Source organism: Halichoerus grypus, chromosome 4 (genome assembly GCF_964656455.1).
Source record: "Halichoerus grypus chromosome 4, mHalGry1.hap1.1, whole genome shotgun sequence".
Taxonomy (NCBI): domain Eukaryota; kingdom Metazoa; phylum Chordata; class Mammalia; order Carnivora; family Phocidae; genus Halichoerus; species Halichoerus grypus.
The window spans coordinates 175,347,670-175,369,876 of NC_135715.1; the positions used below are offsets into that span (position 1 = coordinate 175,347,670).

The 22,207-nt window shown below is 55.3% G+C and overlaps 2 protein-coding genes across 9 annotated transcripts; one reads left to right on the forward strand and one right to left on the reverse strand.

Moving 5' to 3' along the window:
- Positions 1–15: 15 nt before the first annotated feature.
- On the reverse strand, positions 16–17,883 carry ZNF142 (zinc finger protein 142). 5 transcript variants are annotated; one of them, XM_078071332.1, is made up of 10 exons: positions 17,631–17,883; positions 17,213–17,364; positions 15,389–15,703; positions 12,023–12,622; positions 10,747–10,914; positions 9,026–9,850; positions 6,563–6,740; positions 2,915–5,792; positions 2,319–2,424; positions 16–1,383 (listed from the first exon to the last, which is right to left on the reverse strand). In XM_078071332.1, the coding sequence occupies exons 3-10, from the start codon at positions 15,666–15,668 to the stop codon at positions 914–916; spliced, it is 5,505 nt and encodes a 1,834-aa protein (XP_077927458.1). In that variant the 5' UTR covers positions 15,669–15,703; positions 17,213–17,364; positions 17,631–17,883; the 3' UTR covers positions 16–913. The 5 variants fall into 5 exon arrangements, with proteins under 5 accessions (XP_077927458.1, XP_035938950.2, XP_035938949.2 ...); XM_036083057.2 differs by lacking the exon at positions 17,213–17,364; XM_036083056.2 differs by having other exon boundaries at positions 17,357–17,883.
- Positions 17,884–17,929: 46 nt separating this feature from the next.
- On the forward strand, positions 17,930–21,775 carry BCS1L (BCS1 ubiquinol-cytochrome c reductase complex chaperone). 4 transcript variants are annotated; one of them, XM_078071337.1, is made up of 8 exons: positions 17,942–18,002; positions 19,262–19,612; positions 19,714–19,853; positions 20,042–20,236; positions 20,510–20,573; positions 20,808–20,977; positions 21,214–21,331; positions 21,468–21,775. In XM_078071337.1, exons 2-8 carry the CDS (start codon positions 19,293–19,295, stop codon positions 21,718–21,720), a joined length of 1,260 nt encoding a protein of 419 aa, XP_077927463.1. In that variant the 5' UTR covers positions 17,942–18,002; positions 19,262–19,292; the 3' UTR covers positions 21,721–21,775. The 4 variants fall into 4 exon arrangements, with proteins under 4 accessions (XP_035938976.1, XP_077927463.1, XP_035938973.1 ...); XM_036083083.2 differs by lacking the exon at positions 19,262–19,612 and having other exon boundaries at positions 17,930–18,002; XM_036083080.2 differs by lacking the exon at positions 17,942–18,002 and having other exon boundaries at positions 18,265–19,612.
- The last annotated feature ends 432 nt before the right edge of the window (positions 21,776–22,207 follow it).

Below are 22,207 nucleotides of genomic sequence, written 5' to 3' on the forward strand. Positions count from 1 at the left end.
GGAGGAGACAAAGGGTTATGTGATCCAAGCCCTCCCGAGAGTATGCCCGGAATAGTCCCGGTTTATGTCTACTGTCCCGATATAATGATTAGAAGTACTCTTCTTCATTTTCCCAGCGTGTCCCAGTTTCAATGATTAAGCATACGATCACCATGAGGTACTCACAGAATTCTGGATTAGAGGTTCTCCCTGGGCCCCCCGCCTCCCCCAAGTCCCGTGCTTTTCACACTGTCTCGTGCTTTAACTCCCATGCTCCCAGCTGCCAAGACAGGCTGAGGATAGAGGCTGAATTAAAGCTGCTTCCGGGCCGGGCGGCTTCCTGGGTCTACAGGTAGACCAAGGGGCTCAGAAATAAGGAGCAGGGCAAGGGCCAAGACAGGCTCAAGGACAGAGAGAGAAGGCAGACCCGGGAACGTTTCGGAATCCCTCGGCGAAGATGGAAGGAGACAGAGGAGAGGCAGAGGTCTGAGAGGGAACCGGGCAGACGGACAGGACAGCCTGGCCGTGTTGAGTCAGGGACGTGGACGCGTCGGTAAGCTAGGAACCGTTCTGTTTAACATGCTTTAGAGAGCAGCCGGCGCGACGGCACATGCAGTTAGATACGCTGTGCGGACTTGGCAGAGCAAGGAGGCAGGGGAAGAGAGAATGCGGCAAACCGAGGTCGCAGAGCCAGGGACTCTGGGGGGGCGATGAAGGAGTCGGGCACTCACGGGTTAGAAACACAGTGTGCCCCAACCGGAAATCAATTTGTGGTCCATGTCACTCGGGTATGTGGCCATCAGCGTCCCAGTGCTAGGCCTCCGGCCACCCGGGCTCCTCGAAGCCAGCCCTTCCTCAGACCCCGAGCCGCAGGCGAGCTCTGCTTCCAGCCGGCACGGCTCGGCCCACGCCCCCCAGGAGGCCGCGCGGGCTCTCAGCCCTCGGGCCCGGGTGGGGGGGCGGCAGGAGCAGGGGGGCTGGGCTCCTCCAGCTGCACGTCGTGCAGGTGCACCGTGGGGGTGGCGGGGTCTTTGCCCACACCTTGGTTTGGGTCGGCCTGGTCGGGGTGGTGCCGGCGCACGTGCTTCACCACCTGGAACTTCTGCTTGGCCTTGTAGCTGCAGAGGCGGCAGAAGAAGGGGTGGCGGTCGGTGTGCGTGAGCGCGTGGTGGCGCAGGCCGGCGGCCCAGCGGAAGGCACGGCGGCACACGTTGCACACGTAGGGTTTGGCCTCGCTGTGCTTGCGGAGGTGGGTGCGCAGCAGGAAGCGTGTCTTGAAGGCCTTGCCGCACTGCTCACACATGAAGGCCCGCGCCTCCCGGTGCCGTGTCTCCTGGTGCACGCGCAGCGCGTCGGCCCGGTTGGTGCAGTACTCACACTCGGGACACTGGTATGGCTTCAGCCCTACAGGGCGGGCAGGGCCAATGAACAAAATTACTACCCAAGGGGGCGGAGCAACGTCTCGTGGGCCCAGGAGTCGCTGAGATCCTGGGACGTGACCCAAGCAGCAAGCTGACTCAGGACCGCACCTCTGGAACGCTCCAGCCCCGTCTGACGTTTCCATGCCCTCCTCCCGACACAGCCCCTTGTGTACAATGAGTGCCCAATGAATGCTGCTAACTAACTGGACCCCTGAGTAGCCACCTGAGAGCAATGAATACTCACTCAGATATCATAGCGTTTCCAAATGGGAAACTCCAACCCCCCTTTTGATCATGGGGTACTCATGGAACTTGGGAATCCATTTAAATAGAACTCCTTGTTCAACTCAAGAAGTAAACAAAAATGCTTAAGAAGGAAGGGGTAGAGGCAAGAGAGTGGCCCTCATAGATGCAGAGTGCCCTGAAATTCATCTGGTTATTTCCTTGACATGAGGGCATCCTATGAGTAATACAGGCACGCCATCATTAGCCGTTTCCTGAGCACCTGAAATTCATGGACTCCATACCCAAGAGAAAAAAAGAAGTTAAAACAGGTGAACCTTCCATGTTCTCCTCGTTACTCCTAATAGTTCCATCGTGTCTGCCGGAACTAAGCAGACCTCCGTCAGTCACAGGTTTATGCTGGGGGGTTCTCAATGAGGGGTGGGTGGCCTAGTGCCACGGTCAGCAGGGAAGCTTTTACAAAGTACTCATGTCCAGGCCCTCAGGCTCACCTCTCTCCTGATGCTCATAGGTCTTCAGTGGGTTGGGAAGCTATTCTGGCCTCAGCCTCCCCTCTACCCCTAATGTGCGCCCTGAATCTGAGTAAGGACATCCGCCACCTCAGGGAGGTTGGGTGTGCCAGGGAGTGGGGGCTGGGGGGACCCCCTTGGGCCCGTCGAAACCACGCAGACTCACCTGTGTGCTTGGTCATGTGGTACTTGAGCTGGTTGACCCACTTGCACTTGTAGCCACAGTCGGGGCACAGATACTTCCGTTCTTCCTTGTGGATCCGCATGTGGTACTGGAGGAGGGAAGAGCAGAGTATGCCCGGAAAATGTGCACCCTTGGTCCTCAACGGAGGCGCTCCCACCCTCGCCCTACTCCCAACCGGGCTCCCCGGTCTGGCCACTCTGACGCCACCCTAGCCCACTGGGCCTGCCTTTGGGTGCTTAACCCCTAACTCTCAGTCTATTAATCTATAAAACGAGAAAGAGCAAAGGTAACTAGATCTCCTGTTTTGCGAGGATTAAAATTACGGCGTCCAGCATGCAGTAAGTGCTCGATAAATGCTAGCCGTTATCGTCTAGATGACCACCGAACTATTACATGCTTTGGTCGCGGGCCAAGCGCGCACGCTGGAATTTCACCTTTGCAACCACCCCGTGAAGCATCACCCCCCGCCCCCCGGGGCCCGCTTTCACAGGGGCTTGGCGGAGGTCCCGGAACTAATGAATAACCGGGAGCCAGGATCCGAGAACCCGGGGAGTTCCCTCGGCGGCCCGCGGCCTTACCTTGAGGCGGGAGGGGTCGGCACAGGCGTAGGGACAGAGGTGACAGCGGTAGGGCTTCTCCCCCGTGTGCACGCGGCTGTGCCAGGTGATCTTCTGCCGGTTCTTGGTGCTGTAGGCGCAGTCGGCGCACTTGTAGAGCCGGGTGCCGCCGTGCCCTTTCACGTGGTGGTCCAGCACCAGCTGGTGGCGGCACGCGAAGTCACAAAAGGGGCAGCGCAGGGGGGGCTGGCCGGCCGCCTCGCCCTCGTGCCGCTCCACGTAGTGCTTGACCAGGCCGGCGCGCTCCCGCGCCGCGAAGTCGCACAGCTGGCAGCGGTGGCTGAAGTGCCGCCGCCGCCGGTGCTCGTCCAGGGCCGGCCGGCTGGGGAAGGCCTCCCGGCAGGCCCCGCACTCCAGGCGCGGGTGCTGCTTCCGCGTGTGTCCCCGCAGGCTGGCCGGGCTGGGGCACAGCAGCCCGCAGCGCGCGCAGCGCAGGGGGCCGGCGGCGGCGGCCTCGGCGGGGGGGCCCGGCGCGGCGGGCGGCGGCTCGGGGTGGCGGCGCAGGGCGTGCTGCTTGAGCGCCGTCTCCGAGCTGAACTGGGCCTCGCACTGGGGGCAGGCGAAGGCGGGGGCGCCCCGGTGGCAGCTGTTGACGTGGCGGGTGATGTCGTGGCGCAGGTAGCCGCTGTAGTCGCAGAGCGGGCAGAAGTGGGTGGGCGTCTTGTCGTGGACCCTCAGCCGGTGCAGGCGCAGTTTCGAGTTGGTCCCGAACGTCTGCGGGCAGGCGCTGCAGGGGATGCGGCCCACACCCGTGTGCCGGGACTGATGGGCCTCCAGCCGGTAGCGTCGCGTGGTGGAGAAGTCGCAGAAGGGGCACTGATGCGGCTTCACGCCCTCGTGCTTGAGGCGCCGGTGCTGCTGCAGGCAGCGGCTCTGTTTGCACGTGAAGCCGCAGTCGGCGCACTGGAGCGGGGGCCGGGGCCCGCGGGCCGGCGCGGCGGCCGGGTGCCTCCGCTGCTGGTGCAGCCGCAGGGCGGCGGCGGCGGGGCTGCTGAACGAGCAGAGGCCACACTGCAGCTCTCCAGACTCTTGCAGGGGGCAGCCCCGGCTCTGGTGAGTCCTCAGGGCCCGCTCCTGCTGGCAGCTGAAGGGACACGTGGGGCAGGAGAAGCGGGCCCCCTTCTGCTTGGGAGCCACAGCTGGGTCCCCACTGCCGGGGCTGCACTCCGCGCCCCCCCCGGTTGCGCAGGCCGAGTCCCCGCTGCTCAGAAGGGAGGCCCCTCGCTTTGCTGCCCCGCCGCGTCCCCCCCGGCAGCCTTCGGCCACGTGAGAGGTGATGGAGGAGAGCCGAGAGCACAGGAACGAGCACGAGTTGCAGTGAAACTTGCCCTGCTCGAAGTGAAACTTCTCGGGGGTCTCTGCGGGTGAGGTGCTCCCCGCGGGAGGGGCTGCGGAGACGCAGAGCGGGCCAGGAGGCTCCTCTACTTCTTCGGGCTCCCTAGGAAGCGCGGAAGCAGCATCTTTGGGGAGCACCAGCTCTACTTCTAACGGTGCAGGCGGGCGCTTCCCACCTTCTGCATCCTCGGAGCCCTGGGTGCCCGGGGGCAGGGGATGCGGACGGAGGGGTGAACCCGGTGTGGGCAAAGCCTTGTTCTTTCTGAGCAGAATGGGGCACTTCTTCAGCAGGTGGGTGCTAAGGCCGCGCTGTTGCTTGAAGCTGGCCCCGCACTCGGGGCACAGCAGGGGCTCTCGGCGGCCCTGGCACCCGGTCCTGGAGTGCACACTCAGGGCCTTCTCCCGGCGGGTAATGAACGGGCAGTGCGGGCAGCGGAAAGCCCGCCCCTCTCCCTGGATCACCACCATCTGAACCCGCCCCTCCAGGACCAGAGCCTCGGCTTGCTCTTTGTCCTGCCTCCGGAGGGCCCTGAGTAAGGACTCTGACTCGGGGAACTGGGGGAGGGGGGCGCTCTCGGCGGCCAGAGCGGCCTTGAAGGTGCCCGCCCAGCTGTCAGGGGGCTCCTCTGAGGAAGGGGCATTTCGGGGGGCCTCAGGAACTGGCTTTTCCAGAACGGGCTTTTCTTCGGCACCCAAGCCAGAAGTTCCGGCACCTTCAAAGGTAGACAGCTGTGTCAAAGTTTCCTCTGGCCCTTCCAGTCTCAGGGGCCCTGAGGCATCCAGGGGCCTGAACGCCACAGGGGCGGTTTCAGCCATCCCTTCAAGGGGTGGCTCGGCCACAGGTTCCAGCTCTACCCCCAGGGCCTCCAGGTGTAGCGTGCAGCTGGCCTCATCGACCTCCGCCGGACTGGGGCTGCCAACCAGCTCGGCCCCCGGCGGAACCTCACTGCCATCCCGTCTGCCGGCGCTCTCCTCACTGGTCTCCGGCGGCGCCGGGTCCAGGGCGGGCTCCACCACGGGCCCAGGGTCACGGTCTGGCCCCGCAGGCTGGGCGGGCGGCTGGCCCGGGGGCTCGGAGTCGGGTGGGGGGGTCGGGCACGGCCCGGGCCCCTCTGGCTCCTGGCCGCCGTAGCGGAGCTGCCACACCTGGTCGCCGGGCACGTAGCCGTGGGCCTTGCGCTTGTGGAAGAAGAGGGTGGTGTTGCTGAAGGTGCGGTAGTCACAGAGGGCGCAGCGGAACTCCCGCAGCCGCGTGTGCTTGCAGTTCTCGTGGCTCAGCAGCGCCTGCTTGTGGCGGCTCTGGTAGCTGCAGTAGCGGCAGGGGTAGAGCGGCGCCGGCGCGCCCGGGTGGTGCTGGGAGGCCATGTGCTTCTGCAGCTCGTACTTCCGCTTGCAGGCGAACGCACACACCTCGCACATCAGGGACTTGCCCTGGTGGCGCAGCTTGTGGCTGCTCAGCTGATCGGCCCGGTGGCAACGGTAGGAGCACTGGTTGCACTGGTATCTGGTGAGGAGGAAGGGGGGGTGCGGCAAAGGCGCCGTGATCAATCTCCCGTAACCAGCCCGTAAGTACTTCCTGCGGACGAGGCTCTATGCTCAGCGTCGTACTCGTGTCATCTAACTTATTCTTTGCCGCTACCCTACGACATCGGCACCTACTTCCAAGTGAGGAGACTCACGCACAGAGGTCAATGACCTGCCTCAGGTTACAGAGGAAGTGAAGGGCTGACAGCCCAGCTTCAGGGCTTATGTTCCGACCCCTACTCTACATTGCTCCCCACAGGGAAGACAGCATGAATCCGCCACCCGCTGTGGACTCGGAAGGAGCTGCGGGGCTGTGGCCCCACGGGGCAGGTGTCTGTGCCTAGATCCCGTTCTCCCACGGAGGCGTGAGAGCTCCGGAGAAACCCCTTGGCCAGCCGTGCCCCAGCGCAGAGGGGAGCCTGCCTGCATGCGGAGCGTGGCTAGGATTGGGGTTGCAGGTGCCATCTCCCGACTTTCCCAGGCCCCGACTCTGTGAGAGCTCAAGGGCCACCTTCATGTCTAGGCCTGGACTCTGGGTCTGTGCTCCCTTCCCTGAGCCTAGGGAGCTCTCCCCAGGCAGACTGGGCCGCAGGCACAGAGGCCAGCTGCAGGCAATGGAGCGGACACGAGAGGGGCAGAGAGGGGCACTGGGAGGAGTCGCTCTGCGGCCAGGAGAGCACGCTGAGCTCAAGAGGACGCTGGCTTAGCGTCAGCTTCCTGGGCTAGGGAGGGAGGCTCGCGCGCTCCTACCTGAGGTCCCCTGCGTGTTTCCGCATGTGCACACTGAGGTAGTGCTTCCACTTGGTGACGTAGCCACACTCGGTGCACATGTAATCCTTGGCGTTGGAGTGGGTCAGCATGTGCTTGGACAGGTAGCTCACGTCTCGGCACGTGAAGTCGCAGAGCTCACACTTGTGAGGTTTCTCACCTTGGGTGCGAGTGGGGGTAGGGATGGGAGGGGCAGAAACACGGGTCAGACGCAGGTGGAGTGAGCACACAGACCACCCCCCCACCCCACCGCCCCCACGCCCGCAAGCTTGCCCTGATGCCCAGCACAAGCGAAAGCTCTTCCCGGCCCTCTCCTCCGCTCCGACACGGAGGAAGCCGGGGGGCAAGTGAAGACCATGCTTTCCACAACCAGCTGGCGAGTCTACCGGGATTTGCTGGGGAGCTTGTTGGCACTAACGGCCGAGTGCTCCACTTAGCCCAATTCCCTCCAGTTTTGCAGAAGAGGAGAAAAAATTAGGCCATACAACATAGTGGTTAAGAATTTGGACTCTGGAGTCCATCCCATTAATAAAGATATTAATAGCTAACAGGTACAGAATGTGCATTACAAAGTGCCCCCTTTTGAGCACTTTATAAAAATGCCCCCTCTTGGAGCACGTGGGTGGCTCAGTCGGTTGGTTAAGCGTGTGCCTCTGCCTCAGGTCATGAGCCCAGGGTCCTGGGATCAAGTCCTGCATCGGGCTCCTTGCTCAGCGGGGGGTCTGCTTCTCCCTCTCCCTCTGCCTGCCACTCCCCCTGCTTGTGCTTTTTTTTTTTTTTTTTAAAGATTTTATTTATTTATTTGAGAGAGAAAGACAGAGAGAGCATGAGAGGGGGGAGGGTCGGGAGGGTCAGAGGGAGAAGCAGACTCCCTGCCGAGCAGGGAGCCTGATGCAGGACTCGATCCAGGGACTCCAGGATCATGACCTGAGCCGAAGGCAGTCACTTAACCAACTGAGCCACCCAGGCGCCCCCTGCTTGTGCTTTCTATCTGACAAATAAATAAATAAAATCTTTAAAAAAAAAATGCCTCCTCTTGCTGACTCTTCCCAACAGCCCTATGAGGCAGGCGCTAGGACTGCCCCATTTTACAGAGAAAGAAGCTGAGGCACAGGGAAACCACAGAGCTAGGAAGTGGTGGTTCAGATCCCAGCTTACTACTACTATGTGGCCTTGGACAGGTCATATAACCCCTCCCAGTCTGTTTCCTTGCCTCCAAAGAGGGGGCAACAGAAATACTGACTGCTGATGGTTGGTGAGACGATTAAGCGAGACGTCCCAAAGTCCTCCGCGGTGCCCAGCAAGAACACAAGAAAGAGCTGTCCGTGGAGTTGGGCAAGAGCTCGCACTAAGGGGGCACGTTCCTTCAGGACCCTTCCCTGTGATCCCTGCTGACCCACTCAGCCCGTTTCCCTGTGGTGAAAGGCAAGGGAAATGGTATTCTGGCTCCGGTTCTAACACTACCTGTGTGATCCCGAAACGGGCCATTTACATGTTCAGTTTCTCTCCTTTACCTGCCTTCCTTGCAAGACTGTTATTATGCATTAAATGAGATAATATAAAAGAAGTCGGCAAACTCTTAGAGATGGGAGATTTTATGAAGGGCCTCCGAAAAATGAGGTCTGGTGACTAAAGCATGCACAGAAATGAACTGTTCACTGGGAGCAATGGCTTTGTCCCAAGCTGCCTAAAAGCTGTCCTCCCAAACTAGAGTCTTTGATGAGATTTTTTTTTTTTTTAAGATTTTATTTGACAGAGAGAGACAGCGAGAGAGGGAACACAAGCAGGGGGAGTGGGACAGGGAGAAGCAGACTCCCAGCCGAGCAGGGAGCCCGATGCGGGGCTCGATCCCAGCACCCTGGGATCATGACCTGAGCCGAAGGCATACGCGTAACGACTGAGCCACCCAGGCGCCCCTTTGATGAGATTTTTAAAAAATGTCTTGTCAACCCACTGATGCTTGCCTAGAGATCACAAATGGGATGATGCTGAGGCAGGAAGCCCAATTTGGTTGTCAGTCAAAGCATCGGTATAATGCTGGCAACCAATTAAGGGTCCGCGTTGGCTGCCAAGGCTCTCGCGGGTGTGGACGGCTCAGTCTCCCCACCGCCCCCATCTCTCAGCACGTTCTGAAAACCTAAATCACAAAGGAAGGTATCTCTCCTGCTCTGGGTTTCTCTGCTCTAACAGGCTGGGTACTGACCCCGCCCACGCCTGCCCGCGGGTGAGACACAGCAGCACCACGGTTAGAGCGTGGGAGGACACTGCCTGGATTCCGATCCCAGCTGAACCGTTTCACTAGCCAAGGGACCCTCCACTTACGGCTCCTTTGTAAACTACAAATGGTAGATTTAGCTCTAGGAACACGGGGTCAAAGAAAACAACGGACGCGGGGTTACGGTAGGGGCGACTGTAGGGGTAACTGCAGAGGGGCAGGCGGCTCACCCGTGTGCAGCAGCATGTGGCGGATGAGCACCCTCTTGTGGGCAGTGGCGAAGCTGCACTCGGGGCACTGATGGATCTTCTCGTGGGCGTGCATCTTGCCCACGTGGTCCTGGTAGGCCACTGGGTTGAAGGTGGCGAAGGGGCAGAAGGTGCAGCGCAGCTCTTCGCTGCCCGGGTGGCCCTGCTTCTTGTGTTTGCGGAACAGGTGCTTATTGGAGCAGGCAAAGTCACAGTGCGGGCAGTGGAAGGCGTAGTGGCTCTTGTGGTGGGCCTCCATGGCCTCGGCCGTGGCGAAGAGCAGGGGGCAGGAGTGATGGCGGCACTCCACGGCCCGCGTGCCGTGGCTCTCCTTCAGGTGCCTGACGAAGGCCTTGCGGTCGGGGGCCGCATAGCTGCAGCCCTCCTGAAAGCAGCGAAGGGGCAAGGGCCCCGCGGCTGCCGCCGCCGTGTGGCTCTTGAGGTGCTCCTTCAGGGCCTGGCTGAGGCGGAACTCCTCCCGGCACACGGGACAGGCGTAGGTGTCCGAGTACAGGTTGGAAATGTCCTCGTGCATGCTAGCCATGTGGCGGTTGAGCGCATTCCTCTCCACCGCGCTGTAATGGCACAGTGGGCAGCGGTGGGCCTTCTGGCCCAGCTCCCGCAGCAGATGGGTCTTGAGCTTGCTCTTACTGGTGAAGAACTTCTGGCAGTTGGGGCACTGGAGGCTGGGGTCTGGGAAGTGGAGATGCAGGTGCTCCACCAGGTGCGTCCGCTTCTTGAAGCAGCGCTTGCATTCTGGGCACATGTGGGTCTTGAAGAGGGACTCGGGGCCAGAAGCCACATCCCCTGGGAGAGGGAAAGGTAGAGAGGGTTGGTTGACAGCGAGGTTGTGTGGGGTCGGGGGTTGCCCAGATAACGGAAGAACCACCATTTGCCCAGATGCAACATTACGTGGCCTTTCCCTTTTCTCTGCAGGAAACCTAACAACAGCATCTCAAACAGTGTCGTCTCAAAAAAGAGACGAGAAATTCAAGTACTGGAAGAAGCAAAATCACAAGGGTTTCTCTGACCTTGTCGTGGGCCCATCTGAAGTGCTTTACCCAGCCACCTACTATTCCTAAGCCTATGTCCAGAGCTGCTCAAGAGAATAATCTGGATGAAGCATTCTCGTTCTTCCTGCCCTCGTTCACGGGAGTAGGCAGCGGGACCAGCAGGGTTGGTTGGAAGGAAAAGAAACCCACAGAGTGTGTAGAAGGGAAGAGAAGAAGGTCAAGTACTCCTGCTTCTAAACACTGGTTCACTGAGTTCTAGATCGTAGAGAACTGTACAAATCAGATCTTTTCTATTCACTTGACAGTAAACGTGCTTCCTTGTGGGATGGATGGGTTTCGAATGTTGTTCTAGTGAGCTGGAAAACCAGGAAGCAAGGATTCAGAAATAAAATATTCGTGGGCCCAATGCCAGACAAGACAGGCTGCTGACCAATAACCTCTGGTACTTTTATATGATGAATATCACCCTCTCCTTTCCTGCAAAAGAGCTTTCTGCCTGAGGAAAACCAGCCCAGGAGAGCAAACTCTATTGACCCCTACTCTGTGTTTCTACAGTCTTTACCCATTTATCATTTCCCCACTAGACAAATCAAAGTGGAAGGTTAAGAACAAAAGGCTATAAACCAAAGCCCAGAGCCACGATCCATTCCTCCCCACCACCAAGAGGGTCAAGCCTAATCACGTCATTACCTTCTAACTGCTGAGGCCCCTGGCCTTTCTCCAGGGCTTTCTGGGTGTCCTTCAGGGCACCACTCTCCTCTTCTTCCTCCACGTCCTCCTCGTCCGCTGACTCCTGCCTGGGCAAGGGCGTATCTGCTCGTTCTGACGGCTCTCCCTCTCTAGGGGGCAGTTTGGGAGCTGGAGACACATAAAACTTGATAATGTCTACAGGAGCCAACAACAGCAGCGGCTGCTTGTATTGCTGCTCTTCCTGGCTGGCAGGACCACCCCCTCCCCATTTAGTGGAAGAGAACCTTGCACTTGGATTCGAGGTCTATACATTTATTACCACTCAAGGCAGACAGAGGAAGACCAGGAGCTAAGGTATCATTAATGCTCCAACCTAAAGCAAATCAAACCTCAGATAACACCATCCTCAGACCCCTTGAAGGCAAGGGCTTTGAGATCACTGTGGGGGAAGGCGGCTGGAAGGTACAGAATGGGTAGACTGCACTTCCCTCGCTCGGGTTCCCAGGGCTAATGGCCGGTGGCCCAGTGCAGGTGAACATAGCCTGACCTCTAAACTGGTCTACTGAGAAGCCTAACTCAGCAATTCAGGGTCACTCCCTGTCCCCTCCAATTCATCGCTTCTACGTCTCCACAGAGGCAGTTGCTTCAATAAGGCAAAGACGTAGGACTATTTCCCAGGAAAGAGGGGTCTTCTCTTTGGGAACACAGCACCAACCAGTCTTAGCAAGCCTAGGTCTCTCAGCAGAATCCTGGCCTCTCCTGGCCTATTTCTTCCTCCTCCTCCTCTATTCACCTCATGCCTTCTTTTTGAGACCAAGAGGAGTAAGAATCAGTGAAGTACCACCCCTCATTGAAGGCTTCTTTTTAAAATAACCCCAGCTTCTCTGGCCCAATCCCACTTGCTCTAACAGGAAGTCTACAGGCATTCTACCAGTGGCTACAGCCGCTGACAGTATTTTAGCTTTTGCCCTCAGAAAGTTCTGAAATGAATCAAAAAAAGAATAATCATCAAGTAACTTCAAAGCCACAGTGTTGCCAAAGCCAAATTTCACTCATTGTCATGGACAAAGACTTCCTCTTTGTCTCACATATTCTGACTGGCACAAGGTTTTGAGAGGCCTTCCCATGTCCATCAGTAATTCTGCCCTCCTGAACCATTGCTCCAGAGTCCCTTGCATTCACGCACATGTTCATGGCACTGGAACCAACTGCCTCTCCTACAGGACTGACCGTGGCCGCGTTCCAGGCAAGGGACTGCTGGGCCTTGGCCTCATACCTGGCAGCAGCTCCTGGGATGGAGGACTCTGCTGGGCAGACAGTTCTCCCTGCGTCCCGGCCCCGTGGTTCCGCTGATGCTGTCGGAAGAGCTTGACGTTGGAGCCCATGAAGCTGCAGTGGTTGCAGTGGAAAGGGTAATGGGCCTGCCGGTGCAGCTCCATGCCCTGCTGGCTCCCAAAGAGCAGGGGGCAGCCCCGGAAAGAACACGGCACAGGAGCTGCGGTGTGGGCCAGCCTCAGGTGGTGCTGCAGACCCTTGCGATCTTCTGCTGAGAACGCGCAGCCAGACTCCGGGCAGGGGAAGGTGTCGGGAGTGCTCCGGTGACTCTTGAAGTGGCTCTTCAGGGCCTGGGGTTGGGCAAACTCCTGTCTACACACAGGGCACGGCAGGGGGCTATCTGGTGGGCCCTGGCCCTGCGGAGGGCCAGAGAGAGGGAGGTTGCTGGGGGTCAGCTCTACAGGGCATGGGGGGCCAGAGAGGTCCGCTAGAGGCTGTATAAGGGTCTCAGTGCACTGGTGCAGGGCCAGCAGAGTGGGCTCTGCGAAGCTCTGCTCACAGCGCTCACAGAAGTACACCTCCACCACCTTTACCAGGACACCTGCAGGCAGAGGACCGACAGAGAAAGGCACGGAATCAGACGGAACGAGACTCTCAGGCGTTAGCTACCAATAGAAAATGTGGATGAATCTTTTAATATTGGTGGAGTGGAGATGGACCTTAAGTCTTCTACCCGGAGTGTAAGCCCCATGAGGTCAGGGACAGTCAATATGCACATGTACCTGGGTTCCCAGTAGGTAGCACCATATTTGGCATAAAACGGGTATTTAATAAACATTTGCTGAACGAATACAATAAGCAGTAACCAAATCCAGAAAGCATTAAGAAAAGGCAATACGTTTTGCCCTCAGGAAAAATTAGGAGCTTTCAAAAGAAAATGACAATCTGGGGATAATATCTGCAGTTTAAATGACAAAGTGCTACTTTTTACATTCTGTAAAGAGATTTTTTTCAAAGGCACAGTAATTCATAAAATGGAGAACATCTGTTTTCAAAAGACCCAAATCGTGTTCATAGTAATCACTGTCATTTCTTAAGCAATGGGCAGGACCTTGATAAAGAAAGGCTTAGGAAACACGCACTTGGTCTTCTAGCTGCCCTATGAGAAGAGGGCCCCAGAGTTCTGGGAGGTGAAGGCTGTGGCACTTGTTAAGACCCCAGCCCAGGTTTGTGCCATGTCTACTCTGGTGGTTCTTTTTTTCTTTATCATTTCTTTGTTTAAAGAAAAATTCAGTGCAACAATTCAAATGACATGGATGTACCTACAGAAAGAATAACCAACCCCACCCTTACACACACAATTTGGTCTATATTGTTTTAGGCCTTTCTGAGTCATTTCTCTGCAATTTGCTTCCCCCCCCACCCACTTGCTATAGATCAGATACTTTCTTCTATGAGTAACTTCAGATCTAATATTTTTTTTGTCCAGTTCATAGTACTTCCAAGCATGAACAGGTCAAAATGAGGTCTTGCCTTTACTGATGGACATTTGGGTTATTTGCAACCCTTGTAAATAAAGCGGCTCTAGACATCCTTACCCCTGTATTCTTGTGCATGCGTGTGAGTGCTTTCTAGAGGACAGAGCCCTAGGAAATGGAATTACTGGGTCAGAGTATGCATATTTTCAAATCTGTTATGTAGATAAATTGACCTTCAAAAGATTATGCTAAATTTATACTCTCTGTAAGCTATAAGACAGTATCTGTTTTCCCACCAACACTAGGTATTATAAAAAATGTTTAATTTTTGCCAAAGTTGAGAAACAACAATGGCATATCATAATAATTATTATTTTTTAAGTTTTTTTTTTTTTTTAGTAATCTCTACATCCAACATGGGGCTTCAACTCACAACCCTGACATCAAGAGTCACATGCTCGGGCGGCTGGATGGCTTAGTCAGTTAAGTGTCTGCCTTCAGCTCGGGTCATGATCCCAGGGTCCTGGGATCGAGTCCCATATCAGGCTCCCCACTCAGCAGGGAGTCTACTTCTCCCTCTCCCTCTGCCCCTCCTCCCTGCTTGTGTGCTGTCTCTCTCTTGCAAAAATAAATAAATAAAATCTAAAAAAAAAAAAAAGTCACATGCTCTTCCAACTAAGCCAGCCAAGCACCCCTCGTAATTATTTTTAACTGGAATTTGTGTGTTAGTGAGATTAAGCATTCTTATGGTTATTAAGTATTTTTATTCTTCTTTAGTGAATCGCATGTAGGTTTCTTTTTCCCTTTCAAAAAAACCCCAAAAAACAAAACACCCGTTCTTTTTCTTATTATGGAGCTCTTTGAATTTCAAAGAGATTAACTCAGGGTGCCTGGGTGGCTCAGTCGGTTGAGCGTCTGCCTTCAGCTCAGGTCATGATCCTGAGGTCTTTGGATGGAGCCCCGCATCAGGCTCCCTGCTCAATGGAGAGCCTGCTTCTCTCTCTCTACCCCACCCTCCTGCTCTGCTCTTGCTAGCTCTCTCTCTCTCTCTCAAATAAATAAATAATCTTTACAAAAAATTAAAGAGAATAACTCTTCCTTATGTATTGCAAATGTTGTCTATGGCCATACCACCCTGAATGTGCCCGATCTCGTCTGTATTGCAAATGTTTTTCCCATGTTTGTTCTGTCTTTATTTTTTGCTTTATGACACAGAAGCTTAGAAACACTCTATGATCAAATTAGCTAATCTTTCCCAGGATTCGTTGTCACTATACTACACTGCCAAGGCAAGTTGTGACAACTGTAACCGGAGGATGGCAGTTAACAAACGGGGAAGTTATCTAAAAATAAGAAGTTGTAGATATGGGAAGAATAAAGGGGAGAATCTTTTTTCTAGCATAAATATAAATGCTCAACTCCCACTCTTGACAACATGCCTTGGATGAGTTACGGATGTTACACATAAGAAACTAGGGCAAGGAAATACCGGATTACCTCCGGGAAGCCCTGCCAAGCCCAGGGTGGTGGAGACGCTGGGCCTTTTGCCTAATCCCTGGCTGCAGTTCCTGAGTGGGAGGGTCAATACGCTATAGGAGTAAGGATTGGGTGGAGGTGTCAAAAAGGTCTTCCCTTCTGGATTCCTGCCTAGCAGACATGAAGTCCTTGCACGGAGAGACTCTGCCAAGAGCTTGGTACCAGGTTGTGAACCAGCTTGCCAGCCTTCAATCAACATTCACCAACTGCAAACCAAATGACAACATCTCTAAGAATAAAAATAAGATGCTACCTTGTGTTCTCATCATTATTTATACAAAAGGGTCAAAAATAGCACAGAGAAAACCTCAGGGCTGATTGTCCCAGTGGCCTGCTAGCGACTGGGTTGGTACCTGGGGTCTCTCCAGGAGCACCTGGGGACAGGTTTCCAGCTACTGCTTCCACAATGATCTCCATGTTCCCTGTGTCCTCTTCAGTTGCCGTGGCCTCTACCAGTAGACAGCCGGGGTCAGCAGGCAAATGTGTGGGGTTCTCAGCAGGACAGGGGCTCTGGACGGGCTCCAGGATTCCACGGTTAGAGAGAGATGGGGGGATCAGCAATAGCTCAGGGCACAGTCCATCCATCTCCCCAGTGTTGCTGGTTGGCTGTGAGTCCAACACGGGGTCTGTCATCACCACTGACTGGTGTTCTGTGGTCTCCTTATGTGCTGAAAAGCCAATGGAAGAGAACCCAAACAAAACAGAGTTAGAAATCTCACTTTCTTACCCGTTGGTGTGGGGGCACGGCCCAGTGTCTGCCCACTTAGGCATTTCCTTGCATGGCAACATGCCATACCTAGCTAACCTAGAAGTCTTTTTACAACAATGTTCAGAACAAAAAGTATACAGATGCTAATAGGGATCAGCATTAGGAGAGAGCCAACAAGTTTTGGCCAATATATTAAAGACTGAAGGTTATGTTTCTTGGAGCTAAGTGACCTTGGTGAAATCGTTAAGCAATCTGGGCCTCACTTTTCTTATCTGCACCAAAACTGGGGCCAAGGGATCTCAGAGTCCCTTCCCCTCTTAACATACTATGATCTCACTATTCCTTAGTATAGGTCTAAGGCCCTTCCTTCAGGATCTGGCCTTGCTGACCTCTCCAGACTCAGCTTCCACCTCACCCCTTAACAGACCTCTGACCCAGCCATATCAATGAGCTGCCACACCCCAGGCTCACCACATCCTCTTTTGCTCCCATACCCTCACACATGCCCCTCCCCCCCACCTGATGGGCCTTTTCCCCTTCGCCCTCTCTCTTATCTGGCTAATCAACTCCCATCCTTTAAGAATCTGCACAAATGTCACTTTGGCTATGGCTTCTTGACACTGTTCATAGAAGGTACTCCCTCTGGGGTCCCACTGGCACCTTGTACCTAGCTCTGCCAGAAACTCTGTCCCACTGCACCTTTGTTACCTATCAGTCTCCCTCCCTAGACTTGGAGCTTTCTGAGTGCAACTGACTGACAATACCACTTCACTGAACACAAACCACAACAGTCTACGCAAGTCAGACAGATGAGATTCTAGTGAAGAACGGCAGACACGGAGATGCATCAGAGGAAAGCTAGATTTCTACAAAGATAACAAACCAGTGGTTCCTTAGGTATAAAGTAACCCACCCAGAGAAATATCAAACTCATTGACTATGGCCTCATATTGAAAACACTAGAACACAATCGAGAAATGAATGGCAACTAAACTGCATATCCTGTTATACAGGGCTAAAATTAGCTGAAGCTGAATAATTAGTAACGTATAAGAATGGCGGTAATAGCTTCATGAAATTGAGTCATGCCCGTCGAGTGAGGGCTTAGGGCTAGGAAATCAGGTTGCAGGTGAAAACCCTGCAACTCAAAACCTCGGCTCAGGGGAAGGTAGCTGGGAAGTGCACTTCCACGGTCAGAGGGTTCTCTGGAAACCACAGCCTTCACTTACTGAATATTATCACCGCTCTGTGGGGAGCCAAGGAGGACTAGGTCCTTCTAGATGGAGAACCTGAACCTTCAGCCGCTGGAAGGCGGGTGAAGTGGGAGACAGGTAGGAGGAGAAATGAGCGTATCTTTGGGGCAGAGGCATCGAGGAAGAGAAAGGACAAATTAAGGTGGAGAGAGGGCCTGCGGAAAGAATGAGACCCGAGGCACCGGGATTCCACCTGCCTTTGGGCTCTGACTCACCGCGTAGCCTCAGACAGATACAGTCACCTCGCTTCCCAGGGCCTCAGCTTTCCTATCTGTAAAGTGGAGGTGATGACAGCGTCCACATCGTTGGGCGGGAGCGAGAATCACAAGAGCCAGCAAATGGGAAAGGCGTTTTGTAACCTGCAAAGCTTGGGATGGAGCATCGTCATGATTACGGTCCTGAGGAGAGGCAGCGGGTAACCGGGCGGGGTCCAGGACAGTGACGCGGCTGGGGCACCGGGACTGCTGCTGTGGTGCGCCGGGGCCCCGATCGTCGGCGTGCTCCCTTCAGCACCTCCTCCCGAGGGGTCCCGCCGCCCAGGCCCACCCTCATCCTGGGGCTCGAGAAACTTTTGCCTGCGGCCCGCTCCACACGCACCCCCTACTACTTCCCGCCCAGCAGCCGCTCACTCACCTCCCGGCCCAGGGCGGGCGGGAGCCGAGTCTCTATGGTCCGCCAGCGGCTGGAGCGGCCTCCCGGGACTCCTTTTGTGCGACCGCCTCCGGCCCAGCCACCTCTAGGACTTCGGGGCCGATAGAGGCCGCTCTCTCTTCCGCTCGTCGGCTGACGGGGTACTCTATGGTTTTCTCTGGCGTTTCCCCTTGCCCCTTCCCCCAACCGAGAAGCCCAAGGACTACCATCGAGAGTTGTGGGGCAGAGCGGCAGGGCCCGCTGGGTGGGTGTGGCGGGAAGTAGGTGAAGGAACGCGGGGGCGGGGCCGAGCGGCGCTTTCCTCAAGTGCGCAGGGCTGAAACCATCGAGAGGGAGGGCCAGAGAGTCATGGCGGTAAGGGGGCGGAGTGACGGGCTATTCTAAATCACGCTGCCGCAGGCGCGAGCTGGAGTGTGGAGGGGTTCGGGAGGGGGCTTCTGGGCGTCCGACAAGGGCCAGGAGGGGGAAGGGCTTTGTTTGTGGCCTTCCATGCATAGGTATTTTGGCATTCTGGATTCTACTCTGAGCCTCGGCGGTGGTCTCGGCCGTCGGTTCACCGCCCCGCGTGCCCCCTGCGCCCCGCGCAAAGTGGCAGGGGCCGGGAAGGTGTACTAGAAACGACGTAGCCTCCTATCCCTCGGGATCTCTAGAATTAGACTCGGTCACGTTTTATTGGGGGGGGGTTCGGGAAAAATCTCCATGGAGAAAGCAGCAAATGGACAGGTCTTCAATTGGAGAGAGGGAAAGAATCAATTAGAATGGGCATTCCGAGTAAAGAGACCTGCTTGAGCAAGGAGAAGGTTCTTTGCCTATTTGTACAACAGGGAGTATTAGGCGCTAAGAATGAAAGATAGGTGGGCGCCGTGCTGTGGACGGTTTTGAGTACCAGGCAAAGAAATTTTTACCTAATTCAGGGATCTGTTGAGAGCCAGCCATTGGAGGTGTTGCGGTACCCGAAGTAATAGGATTGAAGCGGACTTTATGAAGAAAGTTATAGATCCCTGTGAGGCGATTTGGTGAAACAGTAGGTAGAGAGACCCATTAAGATGACATTTCAAGAACTAAAATTAATTTTCAAGAGGCAGTTGGGAGGTAATAAAGGGCTGAACAGGACGTTAGCAATTGAGCATATAAAGGACAGGGTATTTGAAGGACATTAATCATGGTGACAAGGCATGAGGTTACTGACAGGTCAGTGGAAGAAAATAACTTCTTCATCCCCTGTTCACTCTGGCCAGTGTTCTATCTCAGCTAATCCCAGGGACCACAAATATTCTGTCCATTATCCTGATGAGAAGCTGGTTACATTGCTCTCTCATGTTTAAAGAATCTTCAGACCTAGTCCTCTGGCAGAAAATGAGATACGAACAGGATAATGAAGGGTAAAATGGAAAAGGGGGCCTGGAGTCTCAGCTCTTGCATTCCAGCACCTCCTCCAGCCCACAGAGGATATTGAAACATCCAGTAGCACTGACCTGTGCTTCCTGCACCTGGCTTCTGCGGGAGGGAGTGGGCAAGGGTGAGGAGGGATTGTGGAGTCCAGTTTCTGAACTAATCTTGTGCTTTGTCCCATCTCTGCTGCTCCCTACCCCCACGTTTTGAAAATGCCTCAGAGCCTGTGAAGTTGAGTGTTTCCCTCTCAAGATGCCCCTCTCAGACTTTATTCTGGCCCTGAAGGACAATCCCTACTTTGGGGCTGGATTTGGGCTTGTGGGTGTGGGCACAGCCCTGGCCCTGGCCCGGAAGGGTGCCCAACTGGGCCTGGTGGCATTCCGGCGCCATTACATGATCACACTGGAAGTCCCTGCTCGAGACCGAAGCTATGCCTGGTTGCTTAGCTGGCTCACCCGCCACAGTACCCGTACTCAGCACCTCAGTGTTGAGACTTCGTACCTTCAGCATGAGAGTGGGCGCATCTCCACTAAGTTTGAATTTGTCCCCAGCCCTGGAAACCACTTTATCTGGTAAGGTTGGGAACCAGGGAGGGCTCAAAGAGTAGAAAAGGAGAATGAGGGGAGCTGGATTTGACCCATTCATTCACCCTGCCTTGACCATTTTTATTCAGGTATCAGGGGAAATGGATCCGAGTGGAACGAAGCCGAGAGATGCAGATGATAGACCTGCAGACAGGGACCCCTTGGGAATCTGTCACCTTCACAGCTCTGGGCACTGACCGAAAGGTTTTCTTCAACATCCTGGAGGAAGGTGTGGGATGGCACAGGCTGCCCTTACGTGGGGGTTGCAAGAATGGGGGCATTTGACATCGGAGCAAGGGAAGCTTGGAGAGGGGGATCTCAGCCCAGGGGACCAAGAGGGAAGCTGTTCTGGCACAGCTCTGCTTAATTGCGCGGCGAAGATCTGAGTTGTAACTTGTCTCATCTTCCCCCTCCTAGCTCGAGAGCTGGCCTTGCAGCAGGAGGAAGGGAAGACGGTCATGTACACAGCCATGGGCTCTGAGTGGCGTCCTTTTGGCTATCCACGCCGGCGGCGGCCGCTGAATTCTGTGGTTCTAGGACAGGGTCTGGCTGACCGAATTGTCAGAGACGTCCGGGAATTCATCGATAACCCCAAGTGGTACACTGACAGAGGTGAGCAGCAGCCGGGGTCCTGGCCAGGACGTTTTTGATGTGGTGTCAGAGTAGGGGGAAACAGGCTGGTCTCTGTGGCCAGATGGGCAAATATAAAGCTCTAGCCTAATTCCCAGACATTAAGGGGAAAGAGAAGTTGCCGTGGGGGTGATTTCTTCCCATATCAAGGTCATCAGGCCACCAGGGGGCAGGGTTGGGAATGAATGTGGACATCTGGGGTAGAGTACAGGAATTCATTTTAGGTCTTGATGATCCTCTTGGCTGTATTCCTAGGCATTCCCTACAGACGTGGCTACCTGCTTTATGGGCCCCCTGGTTGTGGAAAAAGCAGTTTTATGTGAGTAGGGTCACATTCTCTCTTAATCGGTAAACTGGAGAAAAAAATCGGCCATGGGGTTGGAAAGGGAGTTGAATGTGGGGACCAGGGAACAGGATAAACGTGGGACATGAGGAGCGTTCGGGTCATAGAAGGGTTAGGTCTCTGAGACCCACCCAGGACGGTGAGGACAAGCATTTGGGCCCAAGAACGGCTTCCCAGGTTGCCCAGCTCCTGTCCTCCCATCCTCCATAGCACAGCCCTGGCAGGGGAACTGGAACACAGCATCTGCCTGCTGAGCCTTACGGACTCCAGCCTCTCCGACGACCGGCTCAACCACCTGCTGAGCGTGGCCCCACAGCAGAGCCTGGTGCTCCTGGAGGACGTGGATGCAGCCTTTCTTAGCCGAGACCTAGCTGCAGAGAGTAAGTGAGGGGAGTCTTGAGGAAAGGGGAAGCATTCCTAAATGAAGGTAAATGAGATACAGGAGTAAGTGAGGAGCAGTGGAAGAAAGTGGAAATCCAGAGGGCTCACCGAAGATGCCTGGGGTTGGCAATAGGAGTCCACAAGAGGCACAGACAAGTCAGGGAATGTGGTGGGGAGTAGAGGGTTTAAGCAGGGTCATGGCCAGCCACACTTCTCTATCTCTGCCTTCCTCTAGACCCAGTCAAGTACCAAGGTCTGGGTCGCCTCACCTTCAGCGGACTGCTCAATGCCTTGGATGGCGTGGCATCCACCGAGGCACGCATCGTGTTCATGACCACCAACCATGTTGACAGGTAAGAAGGGGTGAGGCCCTCTGAGACTGCGAGGCAAGACTCCACCCCCTCAGCGCCTTGGGAGGATCAGGAGGTTTGGGGGGGTCCTGGTGGTACTTGTGCCTGTGACTCTCCCTTTCCTGCCTTGTCCCCTTAGGCTGGACCCTGCCCTGATACGCCCTGGACGAGTAGACATGAAGGAGTACGTGGGCTACTGCTCACACTGGCAGCTGACCCACATGTTCCAGAGGTTCTACCCAGGGCAGGCGCCTTCCTTGGCTGAGGCCTTTGCAGGACGTGTCCTTCAAGGTACAACTCAGATCAGTCCTGCCCAGGTACAGGGCTACTTCATGCTGTATAAAAATGACCCTGCAGGGGCAATTCACAATGCTGAGTCTCTGAGGACATGATGAGCAGGCTGTCCTCAGCTCTCCTCCTGTAGATCAATAAACACCTGCCACACCATTCTGGTCTGACCTCCCTGTGTTGGTACTTAAGTAAAAAGCAGGGGCCCTCAGGCAGCCACAGAGGCAAGTGCTGGGGGCATAAGCTAAGGCAAAGCTGGAAGAAACGCTATGGTAAACAGGGAAGTACAGTCTACCACCTAAAGGCATTCAATTTTTTAAAAAATGTGTATGTGTAAAAACATGGATGTATACGAAGTGGGTGTGTGCGTGTTATGTTTCCACATATTCTGCTTAAATGTTGGCATCTACCAGTTTTCCTGAAACCCACCACGCTAGCTGGTATGTCAGACCTGTCTTTATTCGGACCCTGGTCTCTTGGGAAAATGGGACTTTAGAGCAAAGCTGGGGCTGTTCTGCCACATAATCAGTCTTGCTAGAAACTCAGAGCCGTACTGTACAGGCTAGGCACTACTAAGCAAAGAAAGCCAAA

Bases quoted from the DNA above. Each gene is read 5' to 3' on its own strand.
- ZNF142 (XM_036083057.2), bottom strand. From the start codon at position 15,668: ATGACAGACCCCGTGTTGGACTCACAGCCAACCAGCAACACTGGGGAG. The intron at 5,793-6,562 runs GTAGGAGCGCGC...CCTCCTCACCAG, and splicing joins AAACACGCAGGGGACCTCAG to ATACCAGTGCAACCAGTGCT. The intron at 2,425-2,914 runs GTAAGGCCGCGG...TCCCTCCTCCAG, and splicing joins CCGACCCCTCCCGCCTCAAG to TACCACATGCGGATCCACAA.
- BCS1L (XM_078071337.1), top strand. From the start codon at position 19,293: ATGCCCCTCTCAGACTTTATTCTGGCCCTGAAGGACAATCCCTACTTT. The intron at 20,574-20,807 runs GTGAGTAGGGTC...CATCCTCCATAG, and splicing joins TGTGGAAAAAGCAGTTTTAT to CACAGCCCTGGCAGGGGAAC. The intron at 20,978-21,213 runs GTAAGTGAGGGG...GCCTTCCTCTAG, and splicing joins CCGAGACCTAGCTGCAGAGA to ACCCAGTCAAGTACCAAGGT.